We start from the raw sequence: 23227 nt of genomic DNA, 5'->3' as shown, positions 1-23227 counted from the left end.
GCAATGTGACTGAAGAATGGTTTCTTATTTTTTAACTTCAGTTTCCCAAGTGTGAAGTATTTCTGTGTTCATCTAGAAAGTTAGTTATAGTCAAAACTTTAAAGTGATATAGTTGTCTGAAATATGAAATCAGAATCTATCAGGTAAAGTTTTAAAATGTCACTTTTATAATTCTAGATTTAAAAACTGATTTATTCCATTTCATTATACATAGTTGAAAGTGATAGATGCAAGCAACTTTTTTCTTTAAATGGCAATTTTTATAATTTTTATAATGACAATTCCTTAATGTGTGATGTCAGAAGCACTTTTGGCATTAAGTAGTAGAAAACCTTGGAGAAGGCAATGGCACCCCACTCCAGTACTCTTGCCTGGAAAATCCCATGAACGGAGGAGCCTGGTGGGCTGCAGTCCATGAGGTCGCTGAGTCAGACATGACTGAGCGACTTCACTTTCACCCTTCACTCACATGCATTGGAGAAGGAAATGGCAACCCACTCCAGTGTTCTTGCCTGGAGAATCCCAGGGATGGGGAGCCTGGTGGGAGGCCGTCTATGGGGTTGCACAGAGTCGGACACGACTGAAGTGACTTAGCAGCAGTAGAAAACCTAATAGTAGTTTAAGCAATAAAATAATTATCTCCATAAGTAGGTCTTTGCAGGGCTGGTAAAGTAGCTCAATGATAGCAGTTAAAAAACTCAGGCTTTTCCATTTTCTTCCTTTCCTTTCTTCTTGGCATGTTGGCTTTTCATCCTGAGGCTTTTTGCCTCAAGATCAGATGACTGCCAAGGCTACCAGCACTGTGACTTTGTACAACCATATTCAAGGCAGGAATAATAAAAATACCTTATTTTTTACGTCTCTTTTTGTTATGGAGCAAAATCTTTTCCACCCTTAAAGCAATCATTAATAGAAATGCCTGGCTCAGTGCAGGCATGGTTTATCACCTAGGGTAGGAGAAGTGTCCACCTACCCTGAGTATGTTGCTTTTTAAAACAAGATCACAGTTTTATAAGTGAGGAATTGTGGGAACCACTGTTTATTTCAGCATTGTTATAACTATGAGAAGCCTAAATATATTTTGGTAGGGGAATGATTAACTAAAGTACATTTCTCCTATATGCATGTGTACATTTTTTTTCTAGGTAGATTCCTAGAAGCGGAATCTCTAAAGTAGCCAGTTATAATAGATACCAATACCAGAATATCTCTTACCCTTACCAATATTTAATAATAACAATACCAGACTTCTAAAATTTCCATTTCCTTGAGTACATGTGATGTCGATTTTCCTTCGTGTCCGACTCTTTGTGACCCCATGGACTATATAGCCCACCAGGCTCCTCTGTCCATGGAATTTTCCAGGCAAGAATACTGTAGTGGGTTGCCATTTCCTGCTCCAGGGGATCTTCCCAACCCAGGGATCAAACCCACGTCTCTTGTGTCTCTGCATTGACAGGCAGATTCTTTGCCACGGTGTTACCTGGGAAGCCCCTGGTGTATTTACTGATCATCATATTTTTCTCAAATTTGCATATTTATATATTTCCCCCATGTTACTGATGAATTGCTGATCTTTTTTGTAATGATTTGTGTGATTTTAAGATAAAAAATTACATTAACTTTCTCTCCTGTGTAACAAATGACCACAAAAATGGTAATTACTTAAACACACACTTGTTTTTCATTTTTGGTTGCCCTGTGTTCCTCATTGGTGTGCCGGGCCTTCTCTAGTTGTGGCAGGTGGGAGCTGCTCTCTGCTTGTGGTGCTGGCTTCTCACCGCAGTGACTTCTCTTGTTGAGGAGCGTGGGCTGCAGGTGCACAGGCTTCGGTAGTTCTGGTTCACAGGCTCAGTTGCCCCACAGCATGTGGAATCTACCTGGACCAGGGATCGAACCTGTGTCCCCTCCATTGGCAGGAGGATTCTTAACCACTGTACCTCCAGCGAAGTCCAAAACACACATGTATTATAGAAGTCTGGGCACAGCTTATTTCAGTATTATGATCAGAGTCTCCGGAGGCTGCAATCCAGTTGTCATCTGAGACTGCAGTCTTATCAGAGAGGCTCAGCTGGGGAAAGAACCATTTCCAAGTTCCCTCAAGTTATTGGCAGAATTAATTTCTTTGCATCTGTAAAACTAAGGGCTTTGGTTTCTTGTTGGAAGCTACCTTTATCTTCTAGAGTCTCCCTGCAGTTTCTTGCTATGTGACTTCTCCATTATGCCCACTTACTGAAACATGACAGTTTTCTTCTTCCAAGTCAGTGAAAGGGAGTACTCTGTAGCTTAGCCAGCAAGACGGAATCTTACGTATATGTAAAACATAAGCATAAGAATGATCATCCTGTCACTTTTTTTGTACTTGGTTATTTACTAGCAAGTCACATGTCTTGTCCACACTCAAGGAGAGGGAATTGATTATACAGACACATGGCAGGAATACCAGGAGATGGGTTCATAGGGATGATTTTAAAGTCTGTCTGCCATAGTATTTGGCAGTGTATAATAGTATTCTGCATTTTAATCATTTGTTTTGGTGTGTGTATATGTATAAAATATCTTCTTTCTGTTCTTATCTTTGAATTTTTCTTAAGGTGTTTTTTAATAAATTTTTACATTTGATATTTAGACATTCTTTGAACTGTTCTTGAAACTTCTTTAAGTTTGGAACTGTTTTAAAATAGAATATATTTTTGTACAAAGCAAAAATAGCCACAATATATTAGAAAAAATTACATTTTGAAGTTAATGATAACACACTTGGAGTAATTTTGTAGTTTGCTGTGGCAGCTAGAGTTTTTTTCTGATAAAACATCTACTGAGATTACATGGGAATTCAGTGGGAAAGGACATTCCATTCCAGTGGTATTTATCCAACTTTTCAGGTGGATCTGATACATATAAAGCAGGAGAATTAACTATTTGCTTTGTTTCTACCGGTAGATTTTGAAGCTTTACTTGAAACAATTTTAAGCTATCTTCTTCCACGAATTTCTCTCTTCTTACTTACGCATTTCCATAAAGATAGGTAGCACAGTTGGCTCTATTATTCCTTCTTCCCAGGCCAACCAGTGGTTTTACTGTTAGTGTATACCTTTGCATACTTACCATCCATGTCTCCTTTGCTATCTCCAGTGGACCTCAATGTTAAAGTAAATGAAAAATAGCTTTTGCCTTAGAAGAAGCTGAAAAACAAATCAAATTATATTGTTCAAAATGTGATTTTTGAATTATTTGATGCTTCTCCACAACTGTATCCATCCCAGTGGTTTTGTAGCTAATGACCAATTAGAACTACTGTTGCACACTCACTTTGTGTCAGGCAGTTGCTTCACAGTTTTACATGTTTAATTCAGTCCTTCAACAACTCTGTGGGGTAAATACAATAAAACCTTGTGCTAATGCACCCTGTCATTACGTGAATTTGGAAATAACACAGTTTGGTACCTGTGTTCAGGTAACCCTGTTTAGAGAAGTGGGTCCTCTGGTCTCCACTGTTGGCCTGGCCCAGCTTCCCAGTTTCAAGCTGTTGAAAGGGACTCTGACTTATATGGAGTCTTGGGTTCACTGTATCTTGATTTTGAGTTCCAGCCAGACAGATACAGGACCCAGGATTGTTCACATGGATGTTGCTGCTGCGATAGATAACTGTCACCAGAAGATACCATGCTGTACTGTGCCCATGGCTGTCTAGCATGCCTTGATCATTTTATTAATCCTCACTCCCTGCATACAAACCTACATATTGTGTATCAGACACTAAGAAAGTAGACCTTTTGAAGATGAATACAGTTGATCCTTGAACAACATGGGTTTGAACTGTGCAGGCCCCTTTATACGTGGATTTCTTTCAATAGTAAATGCTGTACTACAGAAACCATGGTTGGTTGAATCCGAGGTTGTGGAACCTAGATCCAGAGGAACCTCGGAGAGAGATGGCTGACTGTAAATTATACTTGGATTTTCAACCGCATGGAGAGTCAGTGCCCCTAATCCCCATGTTGTTCAGGGTCAACTGTAGTAGGTTATTTAACTGGATCATGATAAATGCCAACTTAAAACTTTTTTTTTTTTTTCAGTCTCAGAGTAAGGGATTGTGATGTCAAAAAATTGTGACCCATTTGAAACAGGATTTTTTTTTTTTGCTTTTTCATACTGTTCATGGGGTTCTCAAGGCAAGACTGCTTAAGTGGTTTACCATTCCCTTCTCCAGCAGACCACATTTTGTCAGAACTCTCCACCATGACCCGTCTGTCTTGGGTGGCCCTACAGAGATCAAATTGCCAACATCTGTTGGATCATCGAAAAATCTAGAGAGTTCCAGAAAAACATCTGCTTTATTGACTATGCCAAAGCCTTTGACTATGTGGAACACAACAAACTGTGGAAGATTCTTCAAGAGATGGGAATACCAGACCACCTGACCTACCTCTTGAAAAATCTATATGCAGGTCAGGAAGCAACAGTTAGTACTGAACATGGAATGACAGACTGGTTCCAAATAGGGAAAGGAGTACATCAAGGCTGTATATTGTCACCCTGCTTATTTAACTTATATGCAGAGTACATCATGAGAAATGGTGGGCTGGATGAAGCACAAGCTGGAATCAAGATTGCTGGGAGAAATATCAATAACTTCAGATATGCAGATGACACCACCCTTATGGCAGAAAGTGAAGAGGAGCTAAAAAGCCTCTTGATGAAAGTGAAAGAGGAGAGTGAAAAAGTTGGCTTAAAATTCAACATTCAGAAAACTAAGATCATGGCATCCGGTCCCGTCACTTCATGGCAAATAGATGGGGAAACAGTGGAAACAGTGAGAGACTTTATTTTTTGGGCTCCAAAATCACTGCAGATGTTGACTGCAGCCATGAAATTAAAAGATGCTTGCTCCTTGAAGGAACAGTTACGACCAACCTAGACAGAATATTAAAAAGCAGAGACATCACTTTACCAACAAAGGTCTGGCTAGAAAGCTATGGTTTTTCCAGTAGTCATGTATGGATGTGACAGTTGGACTGTATAGAAAGTTGAGTGCCAAAGAATTGATGATTTCGAACTGTGGTGTTGAAGACTCTTGAGAGTCCCTTGGACTACAAGGAGATCTAACCAGTCCATCCTAAAGGAAATCAGTCCTGAATATTCATTGGAAGGACTGATGTTGAGGCTGAAACTCCAATACTTTGGCCACCTGATGCGAAGAACTGACTCATTGGAAAAGACCCTGATGCTGGGAAAGATTGAAGGCGGGAGGAGAAGGGGACGACAGAGGATGAGATGGTTGGATGGCATCACCGACTCAATGGACATGAGTTTGAGTAAACTCTGGGAATTGTCGATGGACAGGGAGGCCTGGTGTGCTGCAGTCCATGGGGTCGCAGAGTCGGACATGACTGAGCAACTGAACTGACTGAAACAGGCTTAGGGATAGTGGTTATTTATATTGTATATAGTTTGGTGTCTATTATTATAAATTCTTGTAATGATTGAGAAAATTAATTGGATAGAAGAAGCTGTCTAGTTATAAAGATTATAGTTTAGGAGTCTATGTAAATTATTATAGTCTATGTAGTCTATGTAAATTTTCATTTCTTGAGTCACAGTATTCATATGTAGTTTCTTCCCGTTCTAACCAACTGGTTAATTGGCTAACCAGTTATTTTAAATAGTTTAACCAACTATTAAATTATGAATTAAATAGTTTAACCGACTATTAATTTATGAACTTTACATACAGTGTTTTTTCTTAATTCACAGAATTTTGCATGTAATAGGCTCTCATTAAATGTTGGTTGAATTGTGTTCAAAGTGATATTAATAAGTCTACCTGTTTCACGCAGTATTTCTTTCTTTGCAAACCAAATCTTTATATGATTTTAACATTCATTTTTTACTTTTTAAAATTGTGATTTCACATTGTTTCTGTAATTTTTAGACTGTCAGAAGCAAATTCTCTTTTTTGTTGCATATTTTCTTTTGTATAAGTATTAGTCATTGTTTAAGTTTACTAATAGTAGAATGACAACAAGTTCCAATTTGCCTGTGACAATCTTGGTTTACCTCTGTTGTTATGGCTTAATTATAATAGCTTCCTCTTTGACTCTTAAGAGTACTTCGGTTTAGATAATAATTTAGTCACACTACTCATTAACAATTTTAATTGTGAGTTCACAAAAGTTTTTGAGAGAAGAGGAAAAGAAAAAATGTAGATGATTTTTTTTTACCTTATATGTTTTTTCAAGTTAAATGACATGATATATTGAATACAAGTCTATTTCTTGAATATTGATTGATGGAGTGGTGCTTTCTTTTTCCTTTTTTTCCAGGTATTTTAACAGCAGTGATAACAATTTACAATATTGGGGACTGGACTATCCACCTCTTACAGCTTATCATAGTTTTTTATGTGCATATGTGTAAGTTTTTCTTCCTTAACTACATATTTATGCCCTTAGCAGATGCAGTAAGGAACAGTTTGTTGATTAGAGGAGAGATCGTTTGTAGCTATTATTGTATTATGGTTTGTAGAGCACCATGCCTTTATAATTGGTTTGTGGGAAAGTTAACTATCAGAGTTTTAATATTTGTGTAATCTTTTTGGTGGAAATGCTAGAAAGAGATGCAAAAAATCTAGCTCTGTTTTGAAGTAGAAATGTTACCAATTATGCATGGTTTACTGAGAAATATATCTAATACGGTTAGTTGTGCATAGGAAAGCTTTTTTCCTGGAATGGCCCAAAGTAAATGAAAAATAAAGGTCTAAATGGTATTGTGATTAACCAGTCAAGTGAGAAACTAGAAGTACTGTAGTGTTTCACTTATGATTTAAGATCGGATTGGAATTCCTTCTTTTACAGGCATGGAATGGTTTATAGACGATAAGGCACTTCTGTTTAGTAGAGACCCAGTTCTACTCTGTAGTGGTATTCCATTTCAGACCTGCAGTGTGTCAGTAGAAATTTGCGGAACTTCTTCACAGTATCTTCTGAACTTATTAATTTTACCATTTCATATTTTTAAAAAATTAGCTTCCTGGACTAAAAATATGTCTCCAAACTTCATGGTAACTAGTTGTACTTTTCAGTGTTCTGGAAAATGTAATACGATTGAAAATTTAATGTATCTTTAATAATTATGTTCAGTTTTATGCAATGATTTATGATTAACAGCTATTTTTTGTAGCCTATTATGATAACTGAAAAGATTATAAATTATAAAGCTGTGATCCTCAGTCCTAGTATATTGCTGTTTACAAAGTACGTGTTTAGTAAATGAAAGGTGACACATTAGATTGTTTTCACACTGAAAGTATCATGAAGGTAAGGCTTTTAGTTAAAATGTTACATGAGTTTGTTGGAAGATGAGCAAGGTGGATTTGGTTTTCTAGCTTTAGTCAGTTTCACATGGTTAAATACAAAGAGTTAAGCCTTAACTCTATTGCTTTATAAAAGCAATGGCCACTTCTCAACATAGATTCATCTGTCCTCAGGTGTCCTTATTGCTAAAAGTGATGCGGCATAAAGTGCATGTATATATGCTTTGATTTGCAGGGCAAAGTTTATAAATCCAGACTGGATTGCTCTCCATACATCACGTGGATATGAGAGTCAGGCACATAAGCTCTTCATGCGTGCAACAGGTAAAAGAGCAGTAGATGTTGAATGTAACATTGAATTAAATTTTTTTTTGAACTGGTTCTATTATTGTCCTTACTGACTTTTACAGTTGTGTAACTATACATATGCATATATATGTATACTGTTTGAGCAAATGTGTATGTGAACTAAAACACACAACAGTAGAAATGAATAACTCTGGGTGCTTTACATTTGTTATTATCTCACTTAATAATATGGACACCCACATGAGGTAAAATACTGTTATTCTTAAGCTGAGAAACTGAGGCCCAGTGAAGTGAGGGTACTCTTACTAGCTCACCTGAACTTGGTTAGCTCTGAATTAAAGTTTTAGTTGTTTAGGCCTTTGCTTTGATAAATCCCTTTCACTTTTAAAGTAAATTACAGTTGTATGGGCTTCCCCACTGGCTCAGTGGTAAACAGCCCACCTGCCAGTGCAGGAAATGCAGGTTCAGTCTTTGGGTTGGGAAGATCCCTTGGAGAAGCAAGTGGCAACCCACGTCAGTATTCTTGCCTGGGAAATCCCATGGACAGAGGAGCCTGGTGGGCTCCAGTCCATGGGATTGTAAAAGAGTTGGACATGACTGCAACTAAACAACAACAGTTGTATATCATACGTTGTGTTGCTGTGTAGTGTTGCTAAACTAATCTTTATAACAAATGTTTATTGAGCATTTATTGTATGCTAAGAGTTGCAAGTAATGAGCTTACATTTTTTTTAAACCTTTACAAGACTGAGGCTTTTATGGGTCTTTTCCTTAATTACTCTAAGTCTAGTCAGATTTGTTTTCTTTACCATTCACGCCATGATAGACTATCAGGTCCAAGAGAGAACCTGCATTGCTCCTCCCTCTCCCACACCACTCCCTCCCCGCCCCCGCCTCCAATGCTTTAATCCCATCTGAACTGCATACTCACCTCATGATATTTAGCTTCTGAGCCAGTACCTGTATCTGGAGGAAACTCACAACTTTTAGACACAGTCTGTTCTATTTTCAAAGAGCTCCAATTAGTAGAAATTTCCTTCTTATATTGAACCTTCACAAGTCATATGAAGTTCTGTTTCCTTGGGCCACATAGAACAAGTCTGGTCCTTTTTATACCTAACACCTTACAGCCATATGAAGTTATCTCCTCTCCAGGTTAAACATTCTTAGATACTTCAGCTCTTATTAGATGACCAGTTTCTTGAATGTAATCATGGTTTTGAGGCCTTTGGTTGCGCTCCTTTGAATATGTTCCAGCTTTTCAGTGTCATCTTAAATGTAGAATCTGGGGATGAAAATAGATTGCATGTATCTAACACTGATAGTTTACTATTGTTTACCTTACTCTTGAACTTAAATATATGTTTTCTGGTACAAGAAAAAAATAGGCTCTTTGGATAGCTATGTTGTATTGTTGAAGAACTTAATATATTAGTTTTTCTTTGTTCTGAAAGGACTGAACATTCAGAATTATGAATTGCTTTATTTTTTCCCCACTTTTTTTCAGTTTCTTCTTCACCTCGGCCTCTCAAGGTCTTTGTATGCATTAATTAGCAAAACTTTATGAATTTTTATAAATATTCACATTTAAAAAGATTCTCCTATGCGTCTCCACATTTGAGGTATTGTTCGCATCAGGAAATTTGGAGCATATAGATATTGAGGGGAAAATAAAAGTTTACTTCCCTTGCTTTGAGTATTCTTAATTTTTAAATCCAGGTCAGGGCAAAGAGAGAATTGGATACATTTAATTAATTTAATGTGTGAATTTATTAGAGGAAATTAAGACACTCTCTAGTCCTATAGCAGTTGAAATTAGGCACAGGTGAAGGGAATGGAAAGGGCTCCATGTGGAAAGGACTCGTCCAGAGTGGGTAGCAACCTTGTGTTAATAGAATTCCCACTCAAGGTTGGAGGGAGGTGACTAATAGGTTATAGTAAATCTTGATGGATTCTCGCTTAAAATCATGTTTGTTTTTTCAGTGTTAATTGCTGATTTGTTGATATACATACCTGCAGTGGTTCTGTACTGTTGTTGTTTAAAAGAAATCTCAACTAAGAAAAAGGTAGGTTTTGAAGTAACCTGACGTTTCATCTCTGAAATGTTTTATTGACTTAGCTATTAAGTGTAGAGCTTAAGGAAGCTATGCTTTTGGGAATAGATAATAGGGAACAGTATATCTTCTGTCAATTAATTTTCATTTAGAAACATTAACTTATCTTAGAGTAATTATTTTAATGCCCAACTGTAGTAATAAGAGGCACTGAATTTTAGAAGTTATATACTTCTGAGTTACACAGAATCCTAAATTTATTGCTTAACTGGTAAATTTGAATGTTGGGTTGGCTTGGGAGAATGACAACTGAAAGGCATTTTGAAAAGTTGCTATATATTCTCATATTCACAGTTAATGAATATTCTCTTTGGTCATTTTATATAGATTAATTATTAGATTAATTTATCTGATTTGTATGTCTAAAAGTGCTTTCTCTAACAAATACCTTTTAGTGATTTTTTTTTCATTTTTACTGGAGTATGCTATGTCACGTCCATGAAAACTTCAGTGTTTAAAGAGTTGTTTTATAAAAATGAAATATTTTGATAAATAGAAGGTAAGAATGGAATATTTGCTACTGTGTTGAACTATGCATTTACCTTGTTTGATTCAAGTAACAGATTATTATTTCATAATAATTTTCTTTACAGATTGCTACTGCATTATGCATATTGCTATACCCAGGCCTTATTCTTATCGACTATGGACATTTTCAGTATCCTTTACTGATTTAGAAATGAAGTCAGATGCACATCATGAAATCTAGGCTCTGTTTGTATAATGTTGTCATCTACAATGTCTTATTTACTAGGGTTCTTGCTTATATAAACCTTTTAAAAATGATAAAAGTATCTCTTCACCAGGTGTTTACTTGATGGGTAAAGTTCAGATTTATTAAAAATAGAAATGCTTTTTCACACCCATTTGGCTTGGGAATAGAGCACTGGTAACTGATTAGCTCTTCTGGAAAGTTAGAAAAAGAATGCCAAGTACAGTGATGCTGTCCTAATACTAAAAAGGTAAAACATCTTCTATCTTTTGTAAACGTTATCTGACACTGACAAAAAGACTTCCAGTTTTTGAGTTTTAAAACAAAATGTTTTTCTAACAAATAGTGGTAACTGGAAGCTTCAGGAAACTAAAATTTAATGATTAAATCTGTGTGGATTTGGTGTGTTTAATTTTTGATACCTAAAATAAGCAACATTCAAGTAAACAAATTGTAGAGGAAAGTTGATAAAATCTGTACATGGCTCTCCAGTTTGTCTTCTAATGCATTAATTATTGCTGTCTGTCTCCATCAATCCCAAAGGAAAAAAAATCCATACCATGATTACTTAATTAATAGTTTTTCCTTTTGTCTCTAGTCTATTTTAGTAAAAAAATTAAAATACATATATGTCAAAAGGTTTGTGAAAGATATTCAGATATGTAGTTGCTTCCACCATGTTTTTTATTCTGTCCACTTTCCTAACTGAGCTCTTTTTTTTTTGGCTTTGTAGAATCATGGCTTTCAGATAGTCTAACAGGAACACCAAGATAAAGAAAGGAAACATGAAGTTGTTTATAAGATTTTTTAAAATTTTATTTACTTTGAAATGTTAACACTCATTCAGAAAAATATGTAAAGCATAAATGAATCGGCTGTTACCCATGTCAAGAAATAGAACATTGCTAGTATCCAAAATGACCCTGTGCACGGCCCTGGCACTGCTCCCTCCTCCTTTCTCAAAGACAGCCACATACTGACTGGAGCACTATAGTTTGGTTCTCCCCCTTCTTTGAATTTAACATAAGAGAGACAGCACAGGAGGTGTTCCTTTGCGTTAGGTGTTTTTGGTGCAGCATTGTCTTTGTGAGAGTTATCCGCGCAGGTCTATGTAGTTGTGGTTTCTTCTCTTTCTCACTGCTTTGTAAGATTCCACTGCGTGAGTACACGTGATTTTATTACTGATAGACATTTGGAGTGTTTCCAGGTTTTGGCTATGATGAAACTATGCTGCTTTGAACTTTCTTGTAAGGGTCTCTTTGTACACATGTAAATATATTTCTTATGAGTGGAATTGCTGAATTATAGGGTATGCACATGTTTAAGTATTCTCATATGGTTTTTAAGCATAATCTACCAAGTAACACTCCTGTGAGCAATGGTATAGGTGCTCATCCTCAACAATTGTCAGTTATTTTCCTTTTAACCATTCTGGTAAATTTGTAGTGGCATCTTCTCTGTGACTTGAATCAAACCCTTAAAACTTTTGGGATTATGTCATTTTATAGGAACACATTTTTTTAAAATACTATTTACTTTACTTTCCTCATTTGTAAAATGGAGATGATAAGAACCCTACTTTTTAAGCTTCTTGAGAATTAAATGAATTCACATTTGTTAAGCATTTAAAATCCTACTTGGGAGGTGCTAAATATCATGTAAGTATTTACTGCTCTTATTATTTGTATTGTTGCTACTGCTTCTGTTATTACTGTTTTTTAATTTTTGGGCTCTGAAATTTGATATTAGTTTGGGCAGAGGCATTTTTGACAGTTGTTTTGGACACTGGATCATTCGTTTTGAAGACTCATGTTCTTCAGTTCTGGGAAATTCTCATGAATGATATTTTTTTATAATTCTCTCCCTTTTCTCTGAAGCTTGTTAGACAGATATTAGATCTTTCATCTCCATCTTGAGCATCTGTCTTTGTTTTATATTTTTGAAGATTATCTTGCTTTATGTCTAACACTTGTATTAAGTTTCATTTGTTAAGCATATTTTAAATTTCAATTTACTTTCTTCCCCTCACTGTTCTGTGAATTATTTCTATTCTCCTGGGTCATTCTTTTCTCCTTTTCACTTTGGTCCCTTTTCTCTCGTAGTAGTAGTGCAAGTCCCTCAGTCGTGTCCGACTCTTTGCAACCCCGTGGACTATACAGTCCATGGACTTCTCCAGGCGAGAATGCTGGAGTGGGTAGCCGTTCCCTTCTTCAGGGGATCTTCCCAACCTAGGGATCGAACCCAGGTCTCCCGCATTGCAGGTGGATTCTTTACGATCTAAGCCACCAGGGATGCCCAAGAATACTGGACTGGGTAGCCTATTCCTTCTCCAGTAGATCTTCCCGACCCAGGGTCTCCTGCATTGCAGGTGGATTCTTTACCAACTGAGCTACCAGGGAAGCCCTTTTCTGTCATAGGTGTTCCTTAAATGTCTATTTGATCCTGGTGTGTTTATTCTAAGAATAAGGCAGAAGAGAAAGCTGCATGTGAGCCCTCTATACTTTTAGTCCACTGTGGGGTGCGTGGTAGGGTTCTGGCCAACACTGTGGGATCCTTAAATGTCACAGTGCAGAGGAATTTGCAACATAGTGTTAACTTCTGCACTAGTTGCTTGGATAGTTTATTCCATTTTGGGGGAGAGAAATATTCCTTCTTTCCTTGCCCAGCAGTAAATGCTTTGGCTCCTAGATAATCTTTGCAGAGGCATGAGGTGGGATGTGCCTTCTCCATTTGGAATTTTCAGTTAATCCTTGTTTTCTTTTTAACATCCTCAAGTACTCCAACCTACTTGTTTCCAGAGTTCTCAGAGGGTGTGCAGGGCGGATAGGCTCCTTGCTAGCCTGAACTTCCTCTGTGTGTTCACTAAGCTATGGCTTCTTTTAGTCTATTTTGTTGGTTGCCACTTCTCTGTCCTCTTTCTGTCTTCTACAGATGTGTTAAAATCTTTATCTGTTATAACCGACCCCTGTTTTCTTTATGGCTGTAGCTGCTACTGCTGCTAAGTCGCTTCAGTCATGTCCAACTCTGCGCGACCCCATAGATGGCAGCCCACCAGGCTCCCCTGTCCCTGGGATTCTCCAGGCAAGAACACTGGAGTGGGTTGCCATTTCCTTCTCCAATGCATGAAAGTGAAAAGTGCAAGTCAAGTTGCTTAGTCGTGTCTGACTCTTAGCGACCCCATGGACTGCAGCCTACCAGGCTCCTTTGTCCTTGGGATTTTCCAGGCAAGAGTACTAGAGTGGGGTGCCATTGCCTTATGGCTGTAGATGTATACTTTTAAAAATTCCCCATTTTAAGGGGGTCTCAGGAAGGAGAGGAGGTAAACATGAGTGCTCAGCTCCCCATTTTCAAATGAAAATCTAGTTGTGATACTGTTTTCACATAGCAGTGTTGTTAATTTCCAATCAAGCACATGTATTAATTTATATTATTGATGCATATTATAGAGGAAGGATAGTGATATTAGTAAGTTCAGTGTTTTTGTGTATTTTTAACTTTTGGAGCATTGATTTTGGTACATTGTTACAGTAATATGGTAAAATAACCCAGCAGAAACAAAGCTATGTGTTATTTATTTAGAGTTCTTTAAACCTAAACAAATCAGTTGCTCTGTTTAGTAGTAGATTTAATATATTTGAGACCACTATATATAATTTCAAATTTGCTTATCAATTCAATACTTTCAGCTTTTATTTAGAAATTGTTTTGATTATACATATTATTACAGAATCACATAAGTAAAATGTTCTTTAAAATGCAAACTCTCTTTTAATTATTGAGATAATTTCCTTGACATGAGAACATATATAATTCTGTGAGTCTCGGCTTTGCTTTGTGGGGTATTCTTGGAGTATCTTATGATTGGGACCTGCTAGGGTCCCTGGCATTTTGCTTAGCTGTAAACTATAAGCAGATGGAACTTTACCACTCCTTGCCATTTTTTTGTTTTTTACTTGGCAAGTGTTTTAAAAAAGGCCTCAAAGGAAAGGGGTGAGTAGCTTTTAAATAGCAGAATTCAAAACATCAGCTAATTTATTTGGCATACTTACCTTGGAGGAAGGTGGTCTTTGCCTCTTGGTGATTTCTTATTAATGTGTTGGTGGCTGTGGGGTGAATGGAAAGAGAGATTGTTATGTTCTATACTATTTTATTTTAAATCTTCCTAATGAGAAAAATATTTTGATCAATGAATATTTATGGGGACTTCCCCGGTGGTCCAGGGGTTAAAACTCTGCACTTCCACTGTAAGGGAAGTTTGCAGGTTTGATCCCTGGTTGGGGAACTAAGATCCCGCTTGCTATGCATTGTGGCCAATAAATAAATATTTTAAAATATGTATATTTACTGGAGGTAATGTGCATTGGCTTGGTAGAACATTGCTGTAGGATTTCATCCCTTTAGAGCATGTTGTATACTTACTAGAAAGACATCCCAATTTGCCATTTTTCTTCATGGCTGCCTAGGAGTGGCATCTAAGTTAAATGTTAATAAGGATGGTGATAGTCTTTTTGTTGGGGAGTTGCACATATTAATAGTTGTAAATTTCTTAACCGTGATTTAAGTAGACTCTCATTCATCTTAAACCTGTGTTGGTGGCATAGATTTATCATTACTGTACATTTGCATTTATTATAGTTAGTGAGCCACAGACTGATTTCTCAGAATTACTGACTCTCTTTATCTTACTGTTTCCCTCTGTTTGTGTTCCAGGTTGGTGTTGTTAATTAAGCTGGCTTGTACTGTCGTGGCTTCCTTCGTTCTCTGCTGGCTGCCATTCTTTACAGAGAGGGAGCAAACCTTGCAAGTTCTAAGAAGACTCTTTCCAGTTGATCGTGGGTTATTTGAGGCATGTTTAAAGACTTTTATCTCACTCCTTTCTGTTACAGGCCTTTCTCTGTGACCTCTGGGGATTTCATGTAGAAGACTCAAAAGGAATAGTGACTTCAGCTGCTGTCTTCTTGCAGTCATTCCTTGCCAGTTGTTTAATCTGTGCACAACCTCTAGCTCAGCTGGCATGTTCTAGAACGTACATTACATGAGTAGGTAGTATTTATGCCTCCATGAGATCCATAATTCAGTTACACATTTTTCTAATGAAATAGAGTCCATAATGAAAGACAGCATTACAAGTTGCAGCTACAAAGTTAACAGTTTTGTGATTTTTTTTGGGGGGGGGTTATATTCTCTTTTTAGTCCTAGGAAATTATTAAACTAATAATCATGTTTGGTTCAGAAATATCTCATAATTCCTTATGAGATATATAACCTTCATCCATAGTAATTTTTAATGAGAATCATTCATTTCATTTAATGCTAGCTTAATCACTGTTGTTAAACTTTTATTGCATGGATAATTTGATTTAGAGTCAGTAATTAAATTAAACCATTTTTCTGAAACAAAAAGGTCTTTTAATAAAGTTAGAGACAACATATTTATAGATAATTTGCTTTTGAATAAACATTTCTTTTAAAAAGAATTAGACAAGCATATGTATCTTTCTATAGAATATCTTTCAGTCAGTCTGTGGGAGGATGGAAGAGAAAGAGACTAAGAGAATTTGGTGTTGTGAAGGAACAGAAATGTATGCCTTGTATGTCACTTGGGATAATGATGGTGACCATACTGAGAATCATAAACAATCATTATTGCCATCACCACCACTTACTAGGTACCAGACACTTCACATGTAATTTTATTTGATCCTTAGCCATAGCGATGAGATAGCTATATATACCCATTCTTACAGATCAGAAAACCGAGGTCAGAGGTTCATATAGCTAGTGCATGGCAGAGCTGTAGTTTGAACTCAGAATTGTGTTCCTAACTTCTTTATATATTCTCTAACCTTAGCACTTATAGAAAAGTTTAATCCTCCATGTAAGCTGCCTGGTTATTTGCCTTTGCTTCTATTTCAGAAATGGTGTTTATCATGGTAAATGTCATGCATTTTTATGGTGTTGGTCACCTTCATTCACTTGTTGCCCTCAAAATCTGAAGAGCAGTGTCACTGGCCCAACAGAGGGAAGTAGGATGGTACAGTTGTCAGTTACTTTCTTGATGTTATGCCTACATAGCTGTGAGTTAAGCAGCTCTGCAGAGGATGGGTTTCATGATCAGAGAACTGTAGTTACAAGTATGATTTTGAAAGTGATTCTAGCACAGCTGCTAATGTCTTTAAGCTTGTTGATTCATTAACAGTTGACTCTTAGCATTGCTAGTAGCTAGTAGTCATTATCTTATCGTTGCTAGTAGCTAGTAGGCATGTGGTAAATGGGTCAAACAACATGTATTCTACAAATCAGAATACAAAAAGTAAAGATTTCTTAGATAAATTTCCAAAGATGAATAACAGTATTTAGGGATAATGGGCTGCTCTTTGAAAAATATTAAGTATTTTTTGGGAGCACCTAAATTATGATTGAGTAGTGATTTAGGTCACCTCCCATGGAAAAAATGAAAGTTCCCATTGTTTGAGTGTGTGTGTGTTCTTTGGAGAGTTTAATCAGCTTAGTTATGAAATCGTGAGCAAACACTTCCTATGACCCAAAAGTTTATCTCTTTAGAGATTTAGGACTTTGTGGAGTTTAATATTTCTTTTAATCATACTAGAAGGTAAAACTAACAAATTTCTTTTAAGGATAAAGTAGCCAATATTTGGTGCAGCCTCAGTGTCTTTTTCAAGATCAGGGATATTTTGCCACATCACATCCAGATAATGATCAGGTAAGAGACATGAAATTTGTATATAGTGTTTTATAAGCTACTCTTAAAGTGTCATGGCAATACCTCACTTATCTGGCATCGTAGGAGTAAGGTACTCTTCATTAGTGCTGCTGCTAAGTCGCTTCAGTTGTGTCCGACTCTGTGCGACCCCATAGATGGCAGCCCACCAAGCTCCTCCGTCCCTGGGATTCTCCAGGCAATACTGGAGTGGTTGCCAGTTCCTTCTCCAATGCATGCATGCATCCTAAGTCGCTTCAGTCGCGTCTGACTCTGTACGACCCCATGGACAGCAGCCTACCAGGCTCCTCTGTCCGCGGGATTCTCTAGGCAAGAATACCTGGAGTGGGTTGCCATTTCCTTCTCCACTTCATTAGTGAATAGTCCACATAACGTAAACTTATGCTGCTGTATAACAGAAGTCTTTTATTTGAAACATTTTATGTGAAAGTTATTGTTACTACTTCCCTCTTCCTTAAACATAGTATACTAAACATGATTTACCATGACCTTGAAGATGCATGAGTTTCAGTGGTGTATCAGTCTGGGTGAGAAGTAAAATGAGTAGTAGGTCCCTGTGTGTGTGTGTGTGTGTGTGTGTGTGTGTGTGTGTGAATTTATTACGAGGAATTGGCTTATACAGTTGTGGGAGCTGGCTAAGCAAACTGGAAGTCCGCAAGGCAGGCATTCAGGAGAGGGTCTCTGGGGAAGGGAGAGCTGTACCAATCCCTCCAATCCTCCTCTTCCCCCTTCCCCCTTCCCCTGCCCCCCGCCCACTGCTGTTTGGAGTCTGAGCTCAGGGAAGGCCTAAGCCCTCTTTGTAATTTTTTTAATAAAGCATTGAAGTTTTTAATTTATTTATTACTTACTTTCGGCTGTGCCGGGTCCTTGTTGCTGCATGTGGGCTTTCTCTAGTTGTGAAGAGCGGGGCTTCTCATGGGCTTCTCACTGAGGTGGCTTCTCTTATTGCGGAACATGGGCTCTAGAGCACAGGTTCAGTAGTTGTGACACAAGGGCTTTGTTGCTGTGCGGCTTGTGGAATCTTCATGGACCAAAGATTGAACCCATGTCTGCTTCATTGGCAGGCAGTTTCTTAACCCGTGGATCACCAGGGAAGTCCGCTAAGCCTTCTTTTAAAGGCTTCCAAGTGATTCAGGCCCAAGATAGCACCCTTTTGATTAACTTAAAATCAGTTGAAAAGGGACTTTAATTAATCTGCAGATCTCTTTCCTGCAGCACCATCATTAGTGTTTGAATGACTGGGAGGTGTGTGTGTGTGTGTGTGTGTCCCCTGCCTCTTTCCTCCCATTCTTTTGGAGAATATCCTTTGTAGCCCACCTTAACAGGAGGCAGACGAGTAAAGCTGACGAGCCACAAAGCTACCTCAAGTGGGAAAGTCAGTTATTATTTTGCCTTATAACTACTGTTTTCAGGGCTTTCAAAGGCTGTTTGCCTTGGTCCTAAGTGGCTCCAACTGTGCTTATTGCTGAGTTCTTTTTCCTCCTTGCCCATCAGTCATTACAAGGAGAAGCTCTGGCACCTTCCCACTCCCTTTCCAGCTTGTTCTTTATGATTTACCATGGGTTGAAAATCAGATAATCAACTTTTGTGAAATGAGGGCTAATGAGGTTCTCTTGTGAGTAAATTTTATGAATGTTTGCGTAACAAATACAGAATTGTTTCTTTATACCTGCTTTTATTTTCTTGTTTTGTTGTTGTTCAGACACTAAGTTGTGTCTGACTCTCTGCGATCCCGTGGACTGCAGCACACCAGGCTTCCTTGTCCTTCACTCTCCTGAAGTTTGCTCAGTCATGTTCACTGAGTCCATGATATCTGTTTTGAGTGTTTGCTGATTGACTTTTAGCTGTCTATCTTTGTATCTTTCCCAGAATAGATACTAAATACTAAAATAACATAAGCAATATTTAATTCTACAGTGTTTTGTTCTGTATTATATAATCACATATATATTAAAGCGTGTACATATTTCAGTGTCTGGGTTTTATTTAAATGTTATTTGGTCTTGAATTTATTATTTAATACATAAACTTTAACTAGAAATCAATTTAAGTTGATAAGTAATGTGATCCTTACATTTTAAAAAATGTTTCTTTGCTTTAGTTGTATATTTCTATAGAGAAAATAAATGTTTGATTTTTGTTACTTTTTTAGCTTTTGTTTTACATTTTTGAGCCTGCTTCCTGCATGTATAAAATTGACACTTCATCCCTCTCCTAAAGGATTCAGATTTACTCTGGTAAGTTGCTCATTAGTTTAGATACTTAATTCTTGCTGCAATTGAGTTTTTAAAAATATAAATTATTTTTATATAAAATAATATTTAAAATTTTATTATTTTATTTATATATTTATTTATATTTTTATATATTTATATTTTATATTTATATATAATATATATTATATATTTATATTATATATAAAATATATTTATATATTTATATATTTATTATATTTATATTATTTTATTTTATATAAAATAATATTATTATATAAATAAAAAAAATTATATTCCTGCTTTGAACAGGATTTGTTGGATTGAGATATAAGACATTCATTTATTTGGCAAACATTTATTGAGCATTTGACACACTTAGGTGCTGTTTTGGAGCAGGCTGAGCAATCAGAATCTTTCAGTTTAATTCAACAACTATTTAATTTCCTTGTGTTGGTCAGTAAGGGAATGCAAAGAAGAAAACAGTGGTGATGGACATGTTTAAATTGTTATGCTTTAAAGCTGGGGTATTAAGTTCTGTCAGGTACAATGAGTGCTATGATAGTGTGGGAAAAGGAGACATTACTTTGAGGGCAGATTTTAGACAGTTTCTTAAAGCAAGTGGGATTGGAGCCAAATTTTGACAACTGAGCAAGATTTGGACTAGGTGGTTAAGACAGGAGGAAGACCTTGAAGGTACAGATGTGGGAAAGGATAAGGAATCATGTGGGAACAACTGTTAGCCAGTGAGATTTGTGTGACTGATGTAGGGGTGTGTGTGTCGAGGTTAGGAGAGTATATAGGGAGAGAGAAGAGTCAGAAAGGATCAAATTGTGTAAGACCTTGTATATTGGCTTGAATAATTTGGAGTTTGATTTGTGTGCAAGAGGAGCAAAAAAGATTTTGGAGGAAAGGGGACAGATCACCCTTTTAGGAAGATGACTTGTGTCAGTTGGAACATAGACTGGGTATATATTCTACATTTGGGGTTTCTCTGAGTGGGTTTATAAATTCCTCCTGGTTGTATTTCTGTGGTGTTTAAAATTGCTTCCATGTACCTTGGTCTATAAAATGACATTTAAAGACTATCTTTTTAAAATATCAAGAAAATTTAGTTTATGAAAATAGTCTTAGTGGACTTCTAAAGGGACAACGTTTTATTTTTTATTTTTCTAATTTTTGGCCATGCCACGTGGCTTGCAGGATCTTAGTTCCCCAACCAGACAGCAAACCTATACCCTCGGCTGTGAAAGTGTGGAGTCTTAACCATTGAACTGCCAGGGAATTCTCTAAAGGGACAACATTTTAGAAATTAGGGTTTCAATTCTGGGACTGCCACTTATTTACACTGCATTCTAAAAGCAAGCCAAAGCAGAGCGTATTAGTCAGGAATTTCAGAAGTGCCTATCAGTTCCATAGTCCAAAAAGCATAGTTTCATGTTCCTCTTTTTTAAAAAATTACCTTCTTATTGATGATTTCCGTTGTTTCTGTGAATGAACTCTGAGCATAGTAAGTCATTTATAGTTAATGTTCTATTGGATGTTTAGAATAGGAGGATGAACTCTAAGCACAGTAAGTCATCCATAGTTAATACTCTGTTGGATGATTAGAATAGGAGGGATGTGGTTAGTAATATTCTGGCGTCTGCAGTAGGCCTAACTTGAAATATTTGCAAGCTTATGTAAAATTGTTATTCCATGCTAAATAACTATATATTTCAAAGGTGCTGAAATGGAATCTCAGTGTGTCGGTAACTGTAGCAATGTTAGAGATGACTACTTTTAGGATTAAAAGCAGAAAAAAAAACATTTTCTTTCTCTTAATTTTCTAATTTTGTTTGTTGTGTTTTAATACCAACCACTGTGTTTAAAAAATAAACTTAGTGAGTTGCTTTTGTTGATGTTTTAAATTCTTCTGGACTAGCTTTAAAAACATTTCCCATTATAATTTTAAAGTGTTTTCCTTTCAGTCTAGATTGAATTATTTCTTAATATAGGTCTATAACTGAGGTAATTGGTAGTACGAATACTAATAAATCTGTAGTGGCCAAGTGATTTTTACCTGTTATTTTCAAGGCGCATTTTTTAAGTGCCCTGTAGCGTGCCGGGTCCTCTCCTCGGTGCTGGCATGCCAATGAGTGACAGCTCATTATCCCTGCTTTCTTAATGGGGACACTCATGCTAGTTGGCACAAGGACAGTAAGTAAAATGAATCAGTTAATAGGAAAATATCTGGGTGTAATGAAGACTGAAGAAAGTAGTCTTATGTGAAAAGAGGACTGGTGGGGTTTGGTTAGGGTTGCACTACTTTAGGTTAAATAAAAGAAGGCTTCTCTAGGGAAGTGACATTTGAGCCTTGAACTCTATGACTGGTCAGAAGTAACCAATTACAAGAGATCTGGGCTCTGACTTGATAAAAAGTAAATTTTTTTTCCTTAAGGCAAGAACATGTTTGGCATGTTCGAGACGTTAAAGGGACAAGTGTGAAATGACTGATGTGAAATGAGTGAGGGAGACATTAAGAAATAGATTGGAAGAGGAAGGCAGGACCCAGATTATGTAGAAGTTTAGATTTTAATTCTAAGTGTAATGGGAAGCTATTGGAAGATATTAACCAGGGAAATTACATGATCTGATATTGTGGCTAAATGGAGAATGGATTTATAGGGGACAAGAGCATTACCACTTAGGAGGTCACTGTAGTGGTCCAAGAGGAAGATGGGGGTGGCTAAGACCACTCCTCTGCCACCATCATCAGGGTGGAATGGAAAGAAGTGGGGTGAATATTGTATTAGGAGATGGTGTAGGTAGAATTTGCTGATGGATTGGATGTGAAGCATGTACAAGATAGTGAGCCAGGTTTTTTGCTTGAGCAACTGGATTGGGTGTATATAGAGAGATGTCTAATATGCAGAATATAAACTCCTGAAGATAGAGTTAAGTTTTAATTTAAAACCCCAGATAGCAAATGATTACTTTATAAAACATTGTATATATTTTACTGACGTGCCTGTTTTAAAAACACTCAAATAGATTTATTTTGTCACTTTCATATTTTGACCTTCTTGACTTCATACTTTTTAAATTGTCAGAGATTCTAAGGGAGGATGAAGGTATGATTATTGTGTCTGAAGTATTTAGTAGTTTTGTTTATTAATAACTAAGACTCAGTGAACTTGTTTTAGATGGTTAAGTATTACAATAGTTAATTTTCAAAATATTTTGATAATTAAATTTGAATAGAATATTATGCCTCTTACAATTGTATATAATTTTCCTTTTAGCTAGAAGCTATATTAAACTTTAAAATGTTACTTGAAATGCTTTTAATCTGACTTATACTAAGTTGCTGTTGTAAGTTTTTGCATCTGATTTTCTGTCCTTTTTCCTTAAAGGTTAGCTGTGCACTATCATTCTTTTTATTTTCTTTCCAAGTGCATGAAAAGTCCATTCTTTTGGTATCATTGTAAGTAAAACGGTTTCAAGTATGTGTTTTATTTATTATTATGTGCTTATGATATATACATGAATCTAATACTTGCATATAACCACCTAAGTGCAAATCAAAACTATACAAATGTAACATAGTTGCATAAAATTATTTCATAAAATCACATTTTTTTAGAATGATGACCCGTTACAATTTTACTTCTTTAAACTGGTAAAATTTTATAGAATCATTTCTGACATACTTATTATTTCTTCCTGTTTTTTCATTTTGAATTTGCTAATAAAAATGGTCTTCTAAAGACGCTGTACTCTGGTGGAAGCCTGTTTGTCCTCTTTGCCTTTTTCATTTCATTCATTTCCGTTACTATTCAA

At 36.5% G+C, this 23227-nt stretch overlaps 1 protein-coding gene and 1 long non-coding RNA gene across 6 annotated transcripts in view; one reads left to right on the top strand and one right to left on the bottom strand.

Annotated features, from left to right (window-relative positions):
• Positions 1-23227, top strand: part of ALG6 (ALG6 alpha-1,3-glucosyltransferase) — a 73504-nt gene that overhangs the window by 18438 nt on the left and 31839 nt on the right. For 3 of the 4 annotated variants that reach the window (XM_044944899.2, XM_025288558.3, XM_025288559.3), the window contains 9 exons: positions 6327-6416; positions 7551-7639; positions 9608-9690; positions 10332-10396; positions 14255-14440; positions 15161-15296; positions 17089-17174; positions 19345-19429; positions 22801-22871. In XM_044944899.2, the coding sequence (XP_044800834.1) occupies positions 6327-6416; positions 7551-7639; positions 9608-9690; positions 10332-10396; positions 14255-14440; positions 15161-15296; positions 17089-17174; positions 19345-19429; positions 22801-22871 (891 nt within the window). Of the gene's footprint in view, positions 1-6326; positions 6417-7550; positions 7640-8576; positions 8780-9607; positions 9691-10331; positions 10397-14254; positions 14441-15160; positions 15297-17088; positions 17175-19344; positions 19430-22800; positions 22872-23227 lie in introns of those variants that run through there. The other variant, XM_044944900.2, reaches the window with a different exon arrangement.
• LOC123334101 lies at positions 1929-18089 on the bottom strand. 2 transcript variants are annotated; one of them, XR_006551872.1, is made up of 4 exons: positions 18041-18089; positions 14500-14553; positions 3109-3185; positions 1948-2071 (listed from the first exon to the last, which is right to left on the bottom strand). It is a non-coding gene; the product is annotated as an uncharacterized LOC123334101 (long non-coding RNA). The 2 variants fall into 2 exon arrangements; XR_006551873.2 differs by lacking the exons at positions 14500-14553; positions 18041-18089 and adding an exon at positions 8556-8692 and having other exon boundaries at positions 1929-2305.

The sequence above is a fragment of the Bubalus bubalis genome, chromosome 6, assembly GCF_019923935.1.
Source record: "Bubalus bubalis isolate 160015118507 breed Murrah chromosome 6, NDDB_SH_1, whole genome shotgun sequence".
Taxonomy (NCBI): Eukaryota; Metazoa; Chordata; class Mammalia; order Artiodactyla; family Bovidae; genus Bubalus; species Bubalus bubalis.
This window is presented reverse-complemented; position numbering and strand designations above follow the sequence as displayed.